The sequence below is a fragment of the Daldinia loculata genome (assembly GCF_022478755.1).
Source record: "Daldinia loculata strain CBS 113971 unplaced genomic scaffold F4817scaffold_51, whole genome shotgun sequence".
NCBI classification, from domain to species: domain Eukaryota; kingdom Fungi; phylum Ascomycota; class Sordariomycetes; order Xylariales; family Hypoxylaceae; genus Daldinia; species Daldinia loculata.
Window position 1 is genome coordinate 236,107 of NW_026054905.1, and position 18,774 is coordinate 254,880.

At 44.9% G+C, this 18,774-nt stretch overlaps 5 protein-coding genes across 5 annotated transcripts; 3 read left to right on the top strand and 2 right to left on the bottom strand.

Annotated features, from left to right (window-relative positions):
* Nucleotides 1–3,685: 3,685 nt before the first annotated feature.
* On the top strand, nt 3,686–4,767 carry F4817DRAFT_318895 (uncharacterized protein; the record flags this gene model as incomplete). The annotated part of the gene is made up of 2 exons (XM_049300987.1): nt 3,686–3,813; nt 3,879–4,767. The coding sequence occupies 2 exons, from the start codon at nt 3,686–3,688 to the stop codon at nt 4,765–4,767; spliced, it is 1,017 nt and encodes a 338-aa protein (XP_049156153.1).
* Nucleotides 4,768–5,475: 708 nt separating this feature from the next.
* F4817DRAFT_360831 (nucleophile aminohydrolase) lies at nt 5,476–6,488 on the bottom strand (the record flags this gene model as incomplete). The annotated part of the gene is made up of 3 exons (XM_049306327.1): nt 5,476–6,129; nt 6,202–6,426; nt 6,486–6,488. The coding sequence occupies 3 exons, from the start codon at nt 6,486–6,488 to the stop codon at nt 5,476–5,478; spliced, it is 882 nt and encodes a 293-aa protein (XP_049156154.1).
* A 4,431-nt stretch (nt 6,489–10,919) lies between these two features.
* F4817DRAFT_367689 (cyclopentanone 1,2-monooxygenase) lies at nt 10,920–12,826 on the top strand (the record flags this gene model as incomplete). Its single annotated transcript, XM_049307162.1, has 3 exons — nt 10,920–12,060; nt 12,119–12,471; nt 12,539–12,826. 3 exons carry the CDS (start codon nt 10,920–10,922, stop codon nt 12,677–12,679), a joined length of 1,635 nt encoding a protein of 544 aa, XP_049156155.1. The 3' UTR covers nt 12,680–12,826.
* On the bottom strand, nt 12,728–15,706 carry F4817DRAFT_346882 (P-loop containing nucleoside triphosphate hydrolase protein). Its single transcript, XM_049304475.1, has 7 exons — nt 14,622–15,706; nt 14,294–14,567; nt 14,034–14,220; nt 13,872–13,927; nt 13,602–13,805; nt 13,249–13,521; nt 12,728–13,176 (listed from the first exon to the last, which is right to left on the bottom strand). The coding sequence occupies exons 1-7, from the start codon at nt 15,579–15,581 to the stop codon at nt 12,974–12,976; spliced, it is 2,157 nt and encodes a 718-aa protein (XP_049156156.1). The 5' UTR covers nt 15,582–15,706; the 3' UTR covers nt 12,728–12,973.
* Nucleotides 15,707–15,867: 161 nt separating this feature from the next.
* Nucleotides 15,868–18,402, top strand: F4817DRAFT_346889 (uncharacterized protein). The gene is made up of 5 exons (XM_049304476.1): nt 15,868–16,263; nt 16,322–16,640; nt 16,692–17,259; nt 17,325–17,682; nt 17,766–18,402. The coding sequence occupies exons 1-5, from the start codon at nt 16,061–16,063 to the stop codon at nt 18,238–18,240; spliced, it is 1,923 nt and encodes a 640-aa protein (XP_049156157.1). The 5' UTR covers nt 15,868–16,060; the 3' UTR covers nt 18,241–18,402.
* Nucleotides 18,403–18,774: the final 372 nt, after the last annotated feature.

An 18,774-nucleotide genomic window follows, 5' to 3' on the forward strand; every position in this document is an offset into this window, starting at 1 on the left:
AACCCTCTGGTCTAAGGGCTATGTAATGTAGCTACTTAGTAATATGAAGTGCAAATTGCAATACGCAAAAGAGCTGTATCCGAAGTGTCTATGTGCTAAGATTGCAGAAGGTAAGTATTATGTGGTAAGTTGGTTTATTCAGTAGGATCTCTGGATTGATCCGCTTTTTATTTTTGAAGGGCTATCACTTTGCTGTATTCTAATAGTGGTACTCTAAGCTTTAAGTCATTCAGTATATTACATCGTCATACACCTCTTCTAGATAACTTAGGAGAATACCTAAGGTGTATAAATTTACTTAGTACTAGTATTACCAGCTCAGACATAGCAGCCAAGGACATAGTAGATTCAGGAAGGGGCAATATGGCATTGCTGCCCTATCTCGAAGATATCAAGGGAAGAGCTCAACATATACAAATGTTGATCTGGGAATCTCTTTCCCAAAGTTGTTGCTTCTCTTATACATGGTCTGTGCTTCTAGCGGCAATTGCATGCATGTTTTAGGTAGGTACGTCTGGACCTGCGTCCGGCACGGCACGAGTGCGGGGGCCGATGTGGGTCCAAGCGGAGCCGGTACACACCGGTACATACTGTTAAAGGAAAGAGAGGATGGGTCAGTGCCACATCTTGCGTATATAGAGGATGCAAGTGCTTAACGTATGCAGTTGCTCTAAGACAGCAAAATTCTTACTCTGTTATAGGGAGTGGTACGATTAAAGCTGTAAAGGGACTTATATGAGTGTTAAATGAAATTCTTTATGATGGTCTTTGGTAGTTCTCAAATTATTTGGAGACGTGTAAAGCTAGCAATTTCACGCATGAATAGTATTGAGTTAGGTATTTAATAACTGTTATAAAAACACAAATAAGTAATGATAGTTGGGAAACAGCTCGACGCAGATTTTAGGTCGGCCGAGGAAGTAGAAGTGTTGATTTATAAATCCGAGGTAGGAAGTGATCTTTTGCTTTGTATACCTGTATATACTTAACAGTTCAGCAAGTTCCACGAGTCAGGTCAGGTCAGATATATTAGATTTGAGGCTTACCTAGCCGTATCATCGACTTGGCCTGTATGCCCTTATAAAGCTACACTTGGCCACATCAGCCACCTAATATATTTGACCCAAAACCCTTGCCAATAACCAATAAAATTGCCCTAAAAGTATTCGTATAAAATACCAAATAAAAAAGATTTGGCGCTTAACTCGGATAGATATCCCTAAAAAAGGATCTACCCAGGCTAAGTCAAGCCAGGGCCAAGTCAGGTCAAGCTATTATCTGACTCGTAGAACTTGCTGCTTATAACTATATGTCATTAGTAGAGCTTCTATCACGATATAGAACAAGAAGAAGCATGGAAACAATTTGGTTATTTCGCAAGGAACTCCAAATTAACTATGGGAGTCTGTGGCTATACATGCTGGGGGTATTCTTTATTCTAGATATCTCATCTAAAGCCTAACAGGTTCAAAAGGATTGAGTATATAGTATGGGTCTTACGTGGGTATTTAAGAAGACATGAAATAGGTAGTCTAGCTATACCGAGGTAAGTAATTCACCATGTCATAGATGATCTATTATTATTCTTTACAGCTCAAAGAATATCACCAATATAAAACAAGAGGAAGACAGGATATTGAAGGCTTAGGATTAGGATTATATTGAATTAGTTTTTATACCGTTAGAGCACCGACCTAGTGCAGTTCAGTTCCTGTCACGTATGCCAAAGGGTATAATTCTCATGGAAGGACGCAAGTAGGGTGATATGCCCATTGATTATAGCTGCAGACTGGCATTTTCACTACTATCCTTTGGTTGATAATTCTTTCTTTTCCCTTCTTTCTATGTTCACTCCTATTCTCTAGGTTAGGTACTCTCAGATTTAGTTATTACTTCACGAATGGCCCACGATTGAAATCGGCCCTACAGCCTAGCTGAAGCTGCATATTAGCAGTATGTTATACTTCTCGTCGCTAACATATCAACGTGAAATGAATTTCCCGCCTCAGATCACCGGGCTACCTAACGTATTCCCAAAAATACCTAACCCATGGCTACCTTCAGATGGAGCTGATTCAAGTAAGCTAGAGTGTGCAGCCCTAGTCCACATTGTGATCTTGCTTCCTCACAGTTCCACCGTGTTGCTCGCACTAATCACGTAGGTACCTATTCTAGTATCTAGCCTCTGAGTGATTTACACTTGGGACTCCATCAACCCTTATCCAAAAGGGCAAACCGGCAAGTGCAACAATTATAAAAGCTTTTCTAGATCATGCCATGAAAAATACAATGATGTACGAATAAATTGCGCGCAACCACTCCAGATGAGGGATACGTGATACTTCACTTGCGTTGAGTAGGTATTGAAGTTCCGAGGTATCTTTTGCTGCTTCCCCCCTTTTGACAGCACACTGATATGTGGGCCATGAGTGTTGAGCCCCTTGTTCCACACCTTTTGCTAGGAATCACGAATGGGACGATTTTATTTGTCCTGCGGCAAGGTACAAGATCGCCCCTTAGGATAGGCTTAGATCTCGATAACCTCCCCCCCTGTCTGCCGACTTCCGGCAGAAGATTCACGATAGATATACTAGCCATTACCACATCGGGGAAGGCGCCCCTTTCTGGCCAATAGGTCGCTCATGTGCTTCCCCATGGGGCGCCGTAGCCTCATGCCCTTTAGGGGGGGGGGACCACAATGGTGAACTGGTATGTACAGCAGGCAAACACAAGGCAGGTACTGGACCTGGGGCCGCACTGGGTGGGTAGAATAAGGGGACGCATGCAGGTCCTTTCTTAGTCCACCAATGCGAGTACATGTAATTGATGCCTGGTTTAAACCCATACTATCTGGTTGAATGTGTGCTACTCTCACCAAGACGCTATTTGTGAGTCAAGATCCAAATGGTCATAGCTCCATGAACATAGGACGGGAACTAGAACGACAGAGGCTCGATCTGAAACCCCATGTCATATTTGTCCTGGACGCATCTAGCACCTATCATCTAGACGTCTAGTGTATCTTTGTTGAGGAGAGCACTAGTAGTATGGTTTGCACCTACGAGGTCTTTTCGTCTCTTTTCAAGTCATAAGGGACAGCGACGCTTGTTACGCAGTTTTCTAGAGCCTATCGACGGTCGCACATCACACAATATTTTCTTTAGCACCCTGTCAGAAACCTAGAGACAAGACGAAGAGGGGGTGGTAGGTGAGGACGCATGGTATCTCGTGGGGGATTTTAAATTCTCACGCAAATATTCTGCTTCTCATCCTGTCCTACTTCTCAGACTCCATTTAACCCTACAGAAGCACCTCCAATTTTCCCTTGCATCTTCTACTTCCTCCTGCGAACACTCACCGGAACCTTCTTTCACGAGCAGTTCTTCTGCCAGATCTCACCCAGTCTCGGTGGCGAGTTCAGTTGCCAGATAGCTCACCCGCGACACCGTCATTTCGTTGAATGTTGTTCCCTTGAAGTTCCGTCTTCTGTTCACATTCTGCTGGCCGAGCGATCCTCTAGAATATCGTCAGAGTGACGACAGCATCCTTCCTCTTCCTCGAAAGTTTCTTTCTCTCTGATCACCTTCTTTTCAACCCCAGATCTTACCATTCTGCATCCACCACCTGCATTTGTTCCATACATATAGACATAACCTGCCGAGACTATCCATCGTCGGTAGCCAAGATGTCTAGAATACCAACTGGCTCCGAGTTCATCAAGTACTGTACTTGTGAGGCATGCTCGTACGGCTTGAAGGGACAATGCGAAGTCAATCGCGAGCTTTTTGAGCACACGCAGATTGTTGCAACACTGTGAGTAAAACACCAAGTCATTGCCGTATGATTGTTACCAAGTCAATAAAGCTCACAAAGAACAGCTTGGCGAACGGAAGCCAACGAATGATCGCCATCGGATACGCAGTGAGACGCGAGCGTCACCATGTCACCTGCCACGCCAGCTTGCTCTGTTACTGGTCCCCAGTCATCAAGAACGCCATTGAACGAGCCCGAAAGCCTGTGACTGCCCTCTGGATAACCTTTGGCGAGAATGGCCGTCGGGCTATTATGATCTGGAGGCAGATCGTTCAGTGGTGCTATGTTGGAAGATTGATGGATCCTTCTGACATCAGCGACGCTACTGTTGGCCACAATAGCGACATCGAGGCTCTTTGGAATGCAGCGATAACCCTTGAGATGCACGAGCTTGCCAACTACTGCCTGCGTCTTATCGTCATCAAGTACACCTGGGGTCTCAGTGTGCGAAGCGATACAAGGTTCCAGTTCAACCCTCGAGATTGTCCGTTTGACGCTGCCGGCCTCTACGAGGTCTTCGTACACAATCAAAGAGGCTACCTGTACCGTAAGCTACTGGGGTTCATGGAGGACTTGTTGACTGCCCGCGGTCCACTAACTCCAGGCGCAATGGAACACGTGAGTCCGGCGGCAATGCAGAAGTGGACTGATCTCATGCATCGCCACCCGAGATTCAGTGAGTGGATCAACAACTTGGGCGGTCTCGAGCACAACAATGCGAACGCGGTCCTTCCCACGCACTTCAACCAGTGGGCCAAGTACAGAGTCCCTGTCATGCCCAAGGCGCCGGCAAACGTGCAGGACTGGATTGATGAGAACAAAGTGCTTCTCGAGAAGGAAGGCGAGTCGGTGACGCTCATGGCTATGTGGCAGCAACATGGAGAGGGAGAGACCGCGTCCGACCGCTGGGAGTTCTTTCGGGTCCGTCCGAGACGACCGATCGGACAGGAGTAAGACCTGGAGAAGGATGAACTGGGGAAGGATGAACTGGGGAAGGATGAACTGGGGAAGGATGGAATGGGGGAGGATGAACTGACATGACTGGTCAGAGGATATATTGCGATGCTTATTGCAACGTTGGCTTTTAGCCTCATTTGCGTAGAATTCCGAGTTTAATGCGTTGAGAAATTCCATCATCTAACATCCAAAGGGGTCTCTTGCTAAATGTGCTTGTACTATCGTGATTATGGGTCTACACTGAGTTGATTACTGGGTACTATTGAAGTGAACAATACGTGGTGGGGGATACTTAGCTCTCAGTGGTAAATGCTTTCGACCTGGTTGCAAGCAACCTCAACCCCGCTGGCAGGATGAGCTGTGGATACCGTGAAAAGTACAAGGGGTCTCTGGGGTTGGGAACAAAACACATTACTGCGATTTCCACTTCCAAAAAAGAGTTGGGGAGGATATACACTTAGGTAAATAGCCTGTGTAAATCCTCTGGATGTTAACAAGTTCATCATCATCATAAAGAATCAGGGAGCTCTAACGGGTCTACTTAAGGGTAGAAGGTGACATGAAACCGTCGCCATACGAGTGTCGATCAGAAACCGTGGCTCTTATAAGAAATTAATCTATGAGCCTCGCCCTATCCCGAGCGCTTCGCCACGTAGTTGTACAAGTACAGTCGCGCTTCCCCTGACCGAGGGTTAGATGGCTGCTTTATTCTTCCATCTTATCATCACCCTTTTCCTCTTCCTCCTCCTCATCGTCCTCCGAGAGAGCCTTCTTCGCTAAGCGTTCGGCCTCTTCGAGTAAGTCCTTAGGGACGTCCTGGTGCCGGCCCTTGGTTGGGCCGTCAACCCCGCTAATCCAGCTCATCTCCAGCTCGAACTCCTTATCCTTATTGTCTTGCTGCGCGACGTAGATAATTCTTGCTGCTTCCTTGACGGCCTGCTTCAGGTCGAGGGTGCCCTCGGTGAGGTTTAGCTTCTCGAGTTCTGCTTTGGCGGCTTGTCGGCCCTTGCCCGTTGCTGCGCCGTAATATCCCCAGTACATGCCGCTCGGCTCAATCATGTAGAGACCCGGGCCACCGTGCTTCTTGCCTTCTACCTTACCACCGGCACCGACAGAGGGGCCGGAGCCGACTTCACCATCGACGGGTGCCTCGAGCTCCGAGTCGAAGCCGCCTACAATAGCAGTAATGCCGAATGGGCGGACGGACTGGTACAGTGTGTAGGCTTGTAGGTACCCACCCATGCGGCTTGCTAGATCTGATGTGGAAATAGGCGTCTTAAAGGTTTCGCGCCAGGCGCGGGCCTCGTCTCGGGCTCGGTCGACGAAGTGGTGGCCGTCAGGTACCATGCCTGAGTAGACCTATTAAACGAGCATGCGTCAGTAACATTTATCATTTATCATAGCAGGTGGAGAGGATATAGGGCAACATACCACTCCCAGATGTCTGTCGACGGTCGCAATCCTCTTGTTTGCGCCTGGCTTTAGTAGCTTGGATGTGACGACTTTCTCGACTGCTAGGACCACTCCATCCTTGCATCGGATACCGATTGACGTTCCACCGTTCTCTACCGCCTTTACTGCATATTCAACTTGAAAGTTTCGTCCGTCAGGCGAGAAGATGGAGTTGGCAAGATCGTAGCCCGTTCCTATCGACGTCTATTTTGAGAGAGGAATGTAAGCTTGAGAAGGGTATAATTTTTATTAATTAAGCTTACCATGTTGATTTATGTGCGCGCGAGACTACTGGGATATAATGACTGTATGGGTTTGGAGAGGGAATATGGGTAAAATCAAGCTCGGCGGTGTTTGGTGATGTTTGGTGATGTTTGATGAGGGAGCTTCATTCGTTAGGCAACTTGAGCTGCGCGTTGCCAGCCGGAGCTGCATAAGCTTAGTTCCCCCCCCCAGTGGGCGTGGCTGGTGGGTATTGTATGTATGTACCTATCAGCCTTGCAGGTTACCTAGGTGTGGTACGTACAATTACCAGCCACGTGTGGCGGGGCTATACGATTTGCATTAGGTAATCTGCTAATGTAACCTGAACCTTGGAAGAAGTTATCAACGTTAAAACAACAACAGCTTTGCCTATGAATTATGAACATAATCACTTTACTCTTTACAATATAGTTCTATGTATTTAAATTGGAATAAAAATATCAATAGTTTTATTCCATTTACCTGAAATAAACTCTAATCGCTGGGTTGGATGGTCATTTCAAGTTCCCTACCTATCACTTATACTAGGCGCTTAGAAAATAGAAATGCTTAGAGCCGTGTTCAGTGATGTTTTCGTGGGCGACGCCGAGTGCTTGATCACTTGTTTTCAGAATCCGAGATATCCGTCTTTCGCCTGCCGGTTTAAACTGCCGTAATGGATGGGTTGTGATATTTGAGCTCATGACTAGTCTGGTGTATACATATTTACATCCTTACCCTGGAAACTAGAAGCGCGAGTGATGAGCGATGGGTCAAGCGTGGGGGAGAGTCATTGTAAAACTCAGCGAGGATCACAGGGGCACAAGAAAATGGTAGAGTTACCCAAGAGAGGTCTAGGAATAGTCAGGAGTTGGGCTTAAGGAAAACTCCACTGTTATGATATTTGTATCAAAATCACCAGACTTGAAATTTCTACAATGTTCATTCTACGAGGATTAGATTGCGAGATTATATGAAGGCTATACTAAGAGCGGCACGGTTTCTGTAACCCTATATTAGGCGCCATCGAATTGGAAACTCTCTAGCCTCTCTTTCAACAGGAACTTAATACGGATTGCGGCATACTCGGCCTCTTTGTTTACTGATTCTTGGCACCGAGGGAAACCATGACAAGGAAAGAAAGGCTAGCCAACCAAGGAAAATGAAAATTGAGGATTGAACGGTAGTGTCATTGTTAATAGCTAAAGAAGACACCGACATAAGAACCATCTCCTTATCGCCGATACTCTTGCCTACACTCTAAGCATTATGTATCTATGAAGGATTGCTTATTGGTTCCAATTGAACGTTGGTAGATCAAGTAGAACATCAAATTCATACCGAATCCCGAACTTCATCTACGGTCCAATAACATTCAAGTTTACTAATCAACATGCATCAACTTGGCCGTTACAGACACTAGTTACGCAGGACCTCACGTAAGATATGCACCTTTCGACGCGCTGTAAGGCTGAATAAGGCTGATGAGAAATTTACTTAATTGGGAAGACATAGTCACTACATAAATTTATATATCTGTTGTTATGTATGACTGCGTCATGATGTACTACAAACAGATGTCGCGATCTGCTGATGCATTGGCCCTCTAACCCGCTGACGGGTGAAGGCCAACTCAATGGTCCGAATGAGACGGTATGCTACCATGCGGTGGTCTTAATACGGGAATAACACATCAACCCTTCTCCATGATAGCCTCATAGTTAGGTACCTAAGGCATGGTGGGGTCTCGTATGGTTGGAACCCTCCGATCGCGATCGGACGTGTATGCACACGTAATGCATCTCGGTAGCTAGTGGGGTTTGCGTTCGATGCAACCGTTTTGCATGGAAGTCTGAAAACTTAGGGGGTTAACATTACGTACATTAGGTATATCTAGGATCTACATAGTAGTTATGCTTGGCTAGTATTCGACGGCGAGGTGGAAGGTACTAACAAGACCAAATACAGAGATGAATCTAGGCGGAAGCAGTTTTAACGGTAATTCCAAGGAGAAGACACTGATTGATATGGACTTCTTCCCAATATAATACAGTGGATACCTTACTGATGCCTTGAACTGTAGAATCTGAATCTGAATACAAGAGAGTTACCAATCATCAACTCGCTTTCAAGGTAATAATCAAGTGGTTCTGAAGTCTAGTAGATGTAACACGGAGGTTATAATGCACATTTAAATGTATAGGATATACAATGAATAAGCGTTGTTAACCTTCAGCCAATGGCCTGAGAGAAATTATCAAACCCGGTAGTTCGGGTTTGATCATGCAGGATTATTCTACATGGGTTTTCCGAAAATTCAACGAGCTTTTCCCACCAATACCTAACGTGTATGGTTCTTCCGGGGTAGCCGTTAATAAGCCATCTGTTAGGGCACACAAGGCAACAGGTAGGCTTGAACCATGGTCGAGTAGCGTCCCTGCAGAAACAAAAGCTACCCTATATTAAAACTATCACAGGAACTATGACGTCTAAGTTGGTGCCTCCTGACGATATCTTCTAAGACTATCAACGGCTCATGTCGTATGAAACTCGTTGGTATGTGCTCAAAGTACAGAGCTCCGAAGGTCATGAAACCCCTAAAATGGGATATCAGAGATGTGTGTGAGGTTATAAGCGTATGATAAGCGGGAAACTACCACGCTGTGATTATATACCAAACTGAGAAACAGTAGCACCTACTGTGTTTGTTAGATCTATGCTATCCTACCTATGTAGTACTTTGAGATGTCTCGTATGAAGAGTTTATGATACTTGAATATTCAACAGAGACATGTGTGAACACCTATTAGTTGTGGAAATTGGGACATAGGAAATCAGCGGTAACGTGTTTCCAGCAACATAATAAACCTTCACCCCAGTACCCCACGTTGAGATGCGAGGCACATCTTTTCAGGGGACTCGTGTAACTTCGGAAATAGCCACACATCTTATCTCGCTAACTATTGCCGTGATATAAGCTGGAAAGGTTTAATGTGATGTCAAATTGAAAATGTATCGTCGATAAAACATTCAAAACTGAATTAGTTCATCGATCCGTTGGAGCTTTCGTTGGTCCTACGTGATATCTGACAGAAATTGAACGATGTAATACGGAATTTATATTCAGACTTATAAATGATTACCATATTGAACTTCAAGAAGGGCTTAATTTCTTAGGTATATTTCATGAAATACGATACAATAGTCCCACCAATTGAATTTCGAAATGGAACCATAATGCTTGATCGAGCTTAGAGGAGAAACTTTGAAGATTTTGGCCGGGAATAAAAACTTGATGTAATTGTAGAATCTACCGATGAATGGCCCGCTCGTAACTTCAAGGCCTTCCTATGATCTCTTATCCTAAGCACATACCTACATGCATTACGGGGATCCTGCACAATAACTGGATTCTTTAGCCCCGAGTTTAGTACGGCATTCCTAGGCATTGGTGAGTAGGATTGGCTACACTGGCATTCCAGCGTTACAGCTATTAGTTGTAAGGCATCTCGACAACTGTAACACTATGGCATAAATATAAAGAACATCTCTACATGGTTTAGCGCCGAAGTCAAAGCATCAGATTCTGACCATACAGGTAGTAAGATATAAGCACATAAATAAAGAAGTAGGGTAGTATCGTATTAGAAGCGTGAATGTTTGTGCCACAGTTTCGAGTGGCACTTATGAGGGGTCAAGGGTTCAGACAAAGAGTTAATTAAAGTTTGTATTGAGAAACTATCAGACCATAATATGCGGAACGCTGCGGGAATATTCCCTCGTTATGGTATTGAGATGATTGTATGTATGCCTTTGTTTTCCCTAGTGGCAGGACTGGAGCCTGCTTTTGGTATAGTATATTGACTAGAAATAAAGAAGGGTGAATAGGGAAACTCCGGGAACAAGTAATAGTACATGCTCCAAACGTGAGTTTGTGCGAGGGCAACATATTCAATCGTAGGCCCATGAAAATAGCGGGAAATAGGATAAGGGACGGACTCATGCCATATCGCTGGAAATGACCCCTAAGGTGACGTGGGAACTATTCAAGCTAGACCCTTTCCCACGTCTTGACGTCTTTGTTTGTCCACATGCCCCGGCCTACGCGGGTTGAAAGCACTAACAAACTCGGCTTTCACTAAATTCCCCGAGGGGCAACGCTTGACACCATCCGAATAGTTATGTGACCGCCGTTCTGAGTAGAGTGTTTCTTTTGAAGAGGTGTATATAAATCGCTATCCCCGATCCTTTGTCCAGGAACACTATTATTAAAACGGAGCTACCAGGCCTTCGAATTCGAACTGAGATAATTTCGTCTTGCAAGTTCAGACAGGTTCAGATTTGGACATTATAACTCTCACCTCTATTATCTAACTCTAAGACCTAAGATTACACTAGGATACAGCACATCTTAGACGTCTCTAACTCGAGTTATATATATAAGTTGACGCAAAATGGGCTCACTCGAAGCAATCCGCGTTGAAGAGCTAGATGCTCTCGTCATCGGAGCCGGCTTCGCTGGCGTATACCAACTCAAAAAGCTCCGGGACGAGGGTTATAAGGTCAAGCTTGTAGAGTCAGGTTCTGGCTACGGTGGGGTCTGGTACTGGAATAGGTACCCGGGCGCCCGTGTTGATAGCCATGCTCCCCACTACCAGTTCTCGGACCCCGAGCTCTGGCAGAACTGGCACTGGAAGCAGCGATTCCCCGGCCACGAGGAACTACGAGAATATTTTGATTTTGTGGCAGAGAAATGGGACCTTCGAAAAGACACCTACTTCGATACCTATATCACCTCAGCTATTTGGGATGAGAAGGAGTATAAGTGGGTTATCACGGCAAAGGATGGCCGGATCTTCAAGTCAAAATTCTTTTTACCGCACACCGGAATTGCAGCTAGTCGGTCGACTCCTAAATGGAAAGGCATTGAGTCATTCAAAGGCCTTATAGTCCACTCTTCTTACTGGCCGCACGATGAGCCGGATCTAAGGGGCAAGAAGGTTGCCGTTGTTGGTACAGGCTCTACCGGCGTCCAGCTATCTCACGCTGTAAGCGAGGTGGCTGGGGAGCTCGTGGTGTTTCAGCGCACACCTGCCATGCCATTGCGAATGAGACAGATACAGTATGCCGATGACGAAGAACCTATGCCTAAAGAGGAATTGGCAGAATTCTTTGATAAGTGCAACGCCCGCTACTGGGGTTTCGATTTCGAGCTCCTCCAGAAGAAGACTTTCGATGATGATGAGGCTACACGGCAGGCTACTTACGAGGCCCTGTGGAAGAACGGAGATTTCACCTTCTGGCTTGGTACATACTCGGACATGCTTTTCAACCCCGAGGCCAATCATGAGGCGTACAAGTTCTGGCGCGAGAAGACGCGAGCTCGTCTTAACGACCCGAGGCACCAAGAAATTTTGGCGCCTACAAAGCAGCCCTATCCGTTTGGATGCAAGCGGGTACCGCTCGAAAACGGGTACTTCGACATGTTTAACAAGCCGAATGTAGACATCGTCGACGTTAATCAGACCCCTGTCGTTGAAGTGACAGAGACTGGAATTCGAACAACCGAGAAGGAATTCGAGTTTGACGTTATTAGTAAGTACCTACCTGATTATTTGGATCCTTGCGTTGGATACTGACTTTAGTTACCTAGTTCTCGCGACTGGCTTCGATGCGGTCACAGGAGGCCTGACGACCATGGATATCCGCGGGATCGGCGGCCAGACCGTGAAGGACAAGTTCGAGAAGCAAGGGCCTAGCACATTCTGCGGCATCTGTATCGCCGGATTCCCGAACATGTTTTTCTCGAACGGACCTCAGGCTCCGTCGGCTTTCTGCAACGGCCCCACATGCTCCGAGATCCAGGGTGACTGGATCGCCGACGCCATGAACCGCCTCCGCAAGGCGGGGATCAGCAGCATTGTGGCGGATGAAGAAAGCGAGAAGATCTGGTCCGAGCATGTGGAAGGCGTGACAAACGCATCGCTTCTTCCGCAGGCCAAGGGCGTAAGTCGATACCAAAGAGACTTTTGTCACGTCGAAATGCAGAGACGCTAACATTTTGAATGAACAGTGGTACATGGGTGACGGGATCGCCGGGAAGCCAAGAAAATCGCAGATGTACTTGGGAGGCGTACCGAACTACAAAGCGAGCCTAGGATACAGCGCATCAAACGGGTACAAAGGATTCCACTTCGAGGGGTTGAATGTATGATGACGTGAAAGCTTAGACGGGGAAAGGCATTCTTCGATTTGCACACCACTTTCACCACTCCGATAAATATGATTTCCTATACTGCTCTCTCATTTAGATATAATTATCTAGTTGTATGAGAAATATATAGCCTCACACTCACATCCAACCATAGAGATCTTAGAACATCAGGAGTATGCCCCTTTTATGTGGAGAAGGGCGAGGAATCTAGATAGCATATGAAATAAAAATATTTTGATTTCATGATTCAGTAAAATCTGCGAACATCAAACAAGTTAGCTCCTAGGTTAGGAACTAGCTTTTATCGTACGAATCCAAACGCTCATATTTACGCTCTGCCCGCTTTCCTTCGTCTCCTTTGTGGAGCTCATTGAGATAATTCTTGAAATCCTTGGAGAGTTCAACAACTGCTCTGAGGTGCTCGTCTGTGATCATAATTTTCCCATCCTCACCTTTCTCGGCATCATACTCTGCTAGTGATACGGCGGTTTGGAACGCTATTATTATTAACTTGATTAGACAGGAGAAAAATCGAGGAGATATCTGCACGATATTAGTTCGTGACTAACCGTTTCTGATTTCTCGCCCATTCCACTTGAGGGCCCGCATTTCGGCACCCCTGATATAGTCTTTCGCATCGACGTTGAGCCGCATATAGTCGCCTCGTTCTTTGGCGAGTTTGTCTATGAACGTCTGCCAGATCTGTCGTCTCTGATCATCGTCGAAGTCAGGATAGTACAGTTGCAGATGTACACGCGAGATGAAGGCATCATCGAATGAGCCAACCCTATTCGTAGTGAGGAATAGTATGCCGTCGTAGAACTCGAGCGCTCGAAGGAAGCCTGAAAGATGCCGTGTGTTATATTAGTAAACACATTTGTCGAGATAGCGATATAACTGATGCTGATCAAGAATAACTTACCTGCAACTAAACTGTTCCGAACAAGATCAGCTGTTGAGCGGCGTTCCATGAAAACGTCGGCTTCGTCAATCAGAAGTATAGCGCCCCAGCTTCTCGCTGTCTTAAAATGTTTTGTCAGGTTGACCTCAACGGTTGCTGGGTCGGTGCCTATGTCGCTGGATGTCAAGACCATTAACGGGCGTTTTGTGAAGGCTGCAATACACTCTGCACAGATAGTTTAGTATGTTAGTACATTCAACCTGTGATATCAAATATAGAAGTGTTTCTTACCAGCAGTACATGTCTTGCCTACCCCTGGTCGACCATGTAGTAAGAAAATGAGGCCGCTGTTGGCGAAAATGTGTTAATAACAGTCGACCCATGCCAGGTATTGAACTTAGAAGCCCCTGGAGCCTTAGTTCTGAGTAAGAAGTGGCACTCGGGAATACATACTGTCCTTTACCTTCTACGAAGTCCGCTGTCCACGGATCTCGAGTCATGGCATCTCCGTACTGATTTACGCGAGCAAAGCTTTTTGCTAATGACTTCAATGTTTGTTTCCTATGTCGCTCCATGACAAGATGGTCGATCAATTCCTCGTCGAATTGCGGCTCGGAGAAGTAGCGCACGTGTAAGCATTCTTATCCAAGTATTAGTTGAGCTCACATTATTTTGTTAAATAAATGGAATGGGGCAATGCTGTTTTAACTCACCCCATCTACGAGTCCTAAAGACAAATGCCATTATATCGTAGCTGCAAAGAAAATACATATGGGGTGTAAGCGTGTCTGTTGTTTCGATCCCGATGAGGCTGTAATCCTCGAAGAGAGATATCATCTTCCTCTCCTTCTTCGTATTTACACTCTTGCAAACTAGACATTTACAATCCGAGATCCAGTTGCGACAGTCGGAAGTGTCCATCAAGTCGACTTTGCTTCCCTGATCCGCATAGTAGCTTCTAAGATCGGTCATCACTAGACCATCAACCTAGTTTCTTGTAAGCTTCATTGCTCTGACGGTTTGGGGGTAGATGTAGCATACTTCGTTATACGGAAAAGCTTCAGTCTTCCCTTTGTAACGTCTGCACTGCTTCCTTAATAAATTCCAATAAGCCTTGCCATAGTTTAACTGATTTGCAACTTCAGTAGGGAGATCTTTTCCAGTAAGATTGTCGACCTCTATGTTTCTCAACTCACGTTGCCCGTCAAAGATTCCCATAGACGCAAATTCCATAGTCCTCCCCAGGTAGTAGCCATCGTACTGCATATACCAATATTGAATTGACCAGGAAGTTCGAGGGGTATCAAATATGCCACCCTTAATGGAATGTATCACTGGCGCCAATTTGTCGGAACTTATAAGCGGCTGCAACATAACCGTGCTGCCAGGTTTCAGGCTTACCCAGGCGAGCTCGTACGTGTAGAATCCTTTTCTATTTCGTTCCTTTTCAGCTTTTACTTCCCCCATGATGTTCTGGTCAAGAAAATCAAGGAGTAACCGTATGTGCTCATACGCGTGTCTCTCTCGAACACAGAGTTCAGAATCATCCTTGAGAGCAACGTTTTGACGAAACTTTTCGAGCTCGTCGTAATGATGAACCAAGATTGGGTAGGGCCACTCTATTTCAACAGTACCCGTTAGATCTTGAGATGGGTAGTATTGGACTACTGTCTGTAGAGCATTGACGATAGCCGGAGAGTATAGATGTAGAGAGTAGCTTGGGAGAGATGACCGGGATGACTGAGTTTCGCGGTTTGTGGTAGGAACCAGCTGCGTTGATGATACTACTTGAGATGGCGGTGCTACCTTGAATGTAGTTACTACAGCAAAAGCCAGATTGTCGAGACCACTATTATCAGTGTCTAAATCGGGAGTTTCTGTATCATGATGACTGATTAATTCATTCGTGTCTCGGTTTCGGTACTCCACACGGTATCTAATCCAAGGACCCCTGGAATTGTTATCCGCAGAAGTGGCTTGCCTTTGATTATTGGCCTCCATGTATGTAGTAATACTCTCTTAATTAGATATTTTCTGGTGTATGAGAAGGAATTGAGAGGGTATCCTTGTTGTCATGGACATAGGTAAATAGAAAAGACCTTAGTTACTTGCAATTTATGCTTATGATATAGAGCTTCGCGCTTTATTTGTAGTTTGGATTTTGGACCCCAAACATTCATTAAACGCGCATTTTATGCAGGTCGTCCGGAAATGGCAGAGACTTAATGAATGGTGGGTAGTATCTTACGACAGAGCCTGCTTATCCTGACATATCTCGTGTCGATATCCAATAAGACCCAGATCCTGCGTGTACTAGACGTTGTCGAGTGCAAGCTAGACAGAGCCTACAGGAAGGCCTGTCAGCATCTGCGCGTCCACCCACCTTTACAGCCTTGCCTAGCATGCTGCGTAAAAATACAAATGAACAACTCTGAAAGCTGTTCTCTTTACTGTATGAAGACGTATAGTAAGACAGTTCCATGGCCAGTACAATGGATGATGTTCGAGACTCGCGGAGGCTTGTGCGGACGTATAGTAATGATGTTGAAGGTAGATTGTCTCACGGCAGTGATGATGCCCAGCTTCTGGGACAGGTCTTAAGTCGTGACCGACCTGATCCGAGAGATTTGACGAACCCATGGCGAATATTCTTCGAGCCGTGGCAGCCATCTTCAAGTCATGCGTGAGGCCGCCCCAAGTTATTCAGAATCACAACTATCGTTAACGTCTCCTTTAAATAGAGATCCTATTACTGCTGTTATAGCTGTCGAATCAAATAAGCTTAGAGAGAAATGGGCCCCTTTTCTCAAAAATAGCCCTGTTGCGGATCGTCTGGATATAACAAAATCAGAACCCACTATTGAAGACGTGGTTAGTCTTGTCAAAGAGGTTGCTACGATATCACAATCAAAGCGAGATAATAGTCGCCGCGGAAAAGCCATAAAATTATTCCATAACTTCTGCAGCACGATAGAGTCGCATAAGTCAATGCTAAAGCTGATCCCAGAAGGTAACGAATATGTCTCTATATTTGCTGGGACGCTGAACGTTATTATACAAGTGAGCTCACTCTCCTATCCTACGCTATATCACGTTCTCACTTTACTTAAGGCCAGTGTTAACCACGAGCGCATTGCTGAGGGTTTATCGGAAGCCTTGTGCCGCATCAGCGAACATGTTTACGAGTGTAAATCAGAGCTAGAGCTTTTCAGAACCCGAGAAATGTTGGAGCTAGTTGCAGATTTCTATGCGCATGTATTCATCTTCCTTTCAGATACCATGGATTGGATATCAGAGAAAAGACGCAAGCGGCTGTTGGACTCTTTCAACGAGAACTTCTATAAGAAGTTCGAAAACCAAGTTGAGACGATTAGGCACAAATCTGATATGATACGAAACTTGGCAGCCCAGAGCTCCCGTGCAGAACAGCGAGTAACTAGGTTGGTTGTTGAAGATCTCGCACAAGACATCAGGTTGGGCCTGACCGGAGAAGAGCGACGACACGCCGAGACGATTTATGCTGCAGAGAAGATTGAAAAGGAACTTTCAGAAGGGCGAAGAGAGAGACAGCTTTTAAGAGAAGAAGAACGACAGTTTAAGCAGCTTGCTGATCGACTAACTAGTATGCTTCAGGATAAAGCAATGGTATGGATAGGGGATATGCACTCAATTGACAAGAGTAAGGGGATATTTCCTCCATTGCACATAAAGGCCAAAACGCTAAATTCTATTTATTTATGTTAGGCCTGTCTCCTGTTTCTCTGCTTGCTGGACCAGAGTACCTGGGAGCTGCACCAGCAGTTAGGTCGGGTTCACTATGTCTTTCAGAATGGAAGTCGGAGGACGTTGTGCTAAATTCCAAGCACTTGGAAGATTTCTTCCACCGCGATCGCATGCGATTGTTAGGTAGATCTTTCAACTCCGCTAGTATTAGTTCGGAAGTCATCGGTCGACTTGGTGAATGGATGAAAGACAAAACCTCTCGTCTCCTTTGGCTCGAAGGTCCACTGATAGAAGCCGACGATCTTGACAACCCTATCACCATGCTAGCCAACAGAATCGCGGAATTGGCAGAGAGCTCTCACATCCCAGTTATCTCCTAGTAAGTGTTTCAACCCCATCGTAAAGGTAAGTGGATAGGTACTTTTAACGTAAAAACTGACTGGCTTGTCTTTCTGTCTAAAGCTTCTGTGAAATTCGCCGCCGGGAACACCTGAGGTCAGGCAATGCCACACGAGAGGCCCAATCCTGTGTAGCTCTAGTTTGCGCTCTAATACGGCAGATGAGCGAGCTCTTACTCCCACAGTTCGAAGCGAGTCCCGATTTCTCTTTAAACCGACTTCAAATAATCGACGGATCTATCCTGTGCTGGTCGCAGATGTTAAGCCTACTTCAAGACTTGCTATCCCTTATGCTAGACACTATGCTCTGTATTATTGATAGCTTTCAGTGGCTGGATGATCGAACTACAACGATATATCTCGAGGAGCTGGTTCAAGCAATAAGAAAGACTGAACTTAAATGTTTATTCACTACGACCGGCCGGTCTACTTGCTTGATAGAGCAGCTTCAAATAGCGGAGACAGTAGTGATTGAGAGCATCGATACGAGACAAGGTCCTTGCGCTTTGGGTCGAAATAATTCTTGGGCTCTATCATAACATGCCGAGGCTTCTGAAGACTGTAGTATGGTTGATAGGTACCTACCTGTAGGTACGACAATGAAAATTTGAAAATTGCCTTAGGTTAGGTAGGTACCTACCATTGGAGATAATGTCTTGGCGATGAGCTCGACTACTATAGCGGCAAAGGGTAGTTTTGAGAAACGGTTCCTTAACGGAATACCGTACCTCTTATATGCATTATTTATTAAAGAGGTAACGTTATTTCTTAAATAATTGTTACCTGGGCGACCACCGTTTTTCTTTTAAAAATTTTTTTTTTTTTAAAAATCGTTTTTCTTTTAAAATTTTTTTTTCATTAAAAACTATTATTGTAATAAAAATTAAATTTATTAAAAAAATTATTTTAATTATATAAATTATTACCGAAATATTATAAACCTTTAATTTATTTTTATTAATATTATAATTAATAAACTTTCTATTTTATATAAATTATATTTAAATTATTAATTAAAATTAAATATAATTTAATTAATTTAATAATTATAATTTTAATAATAAATAATTTAT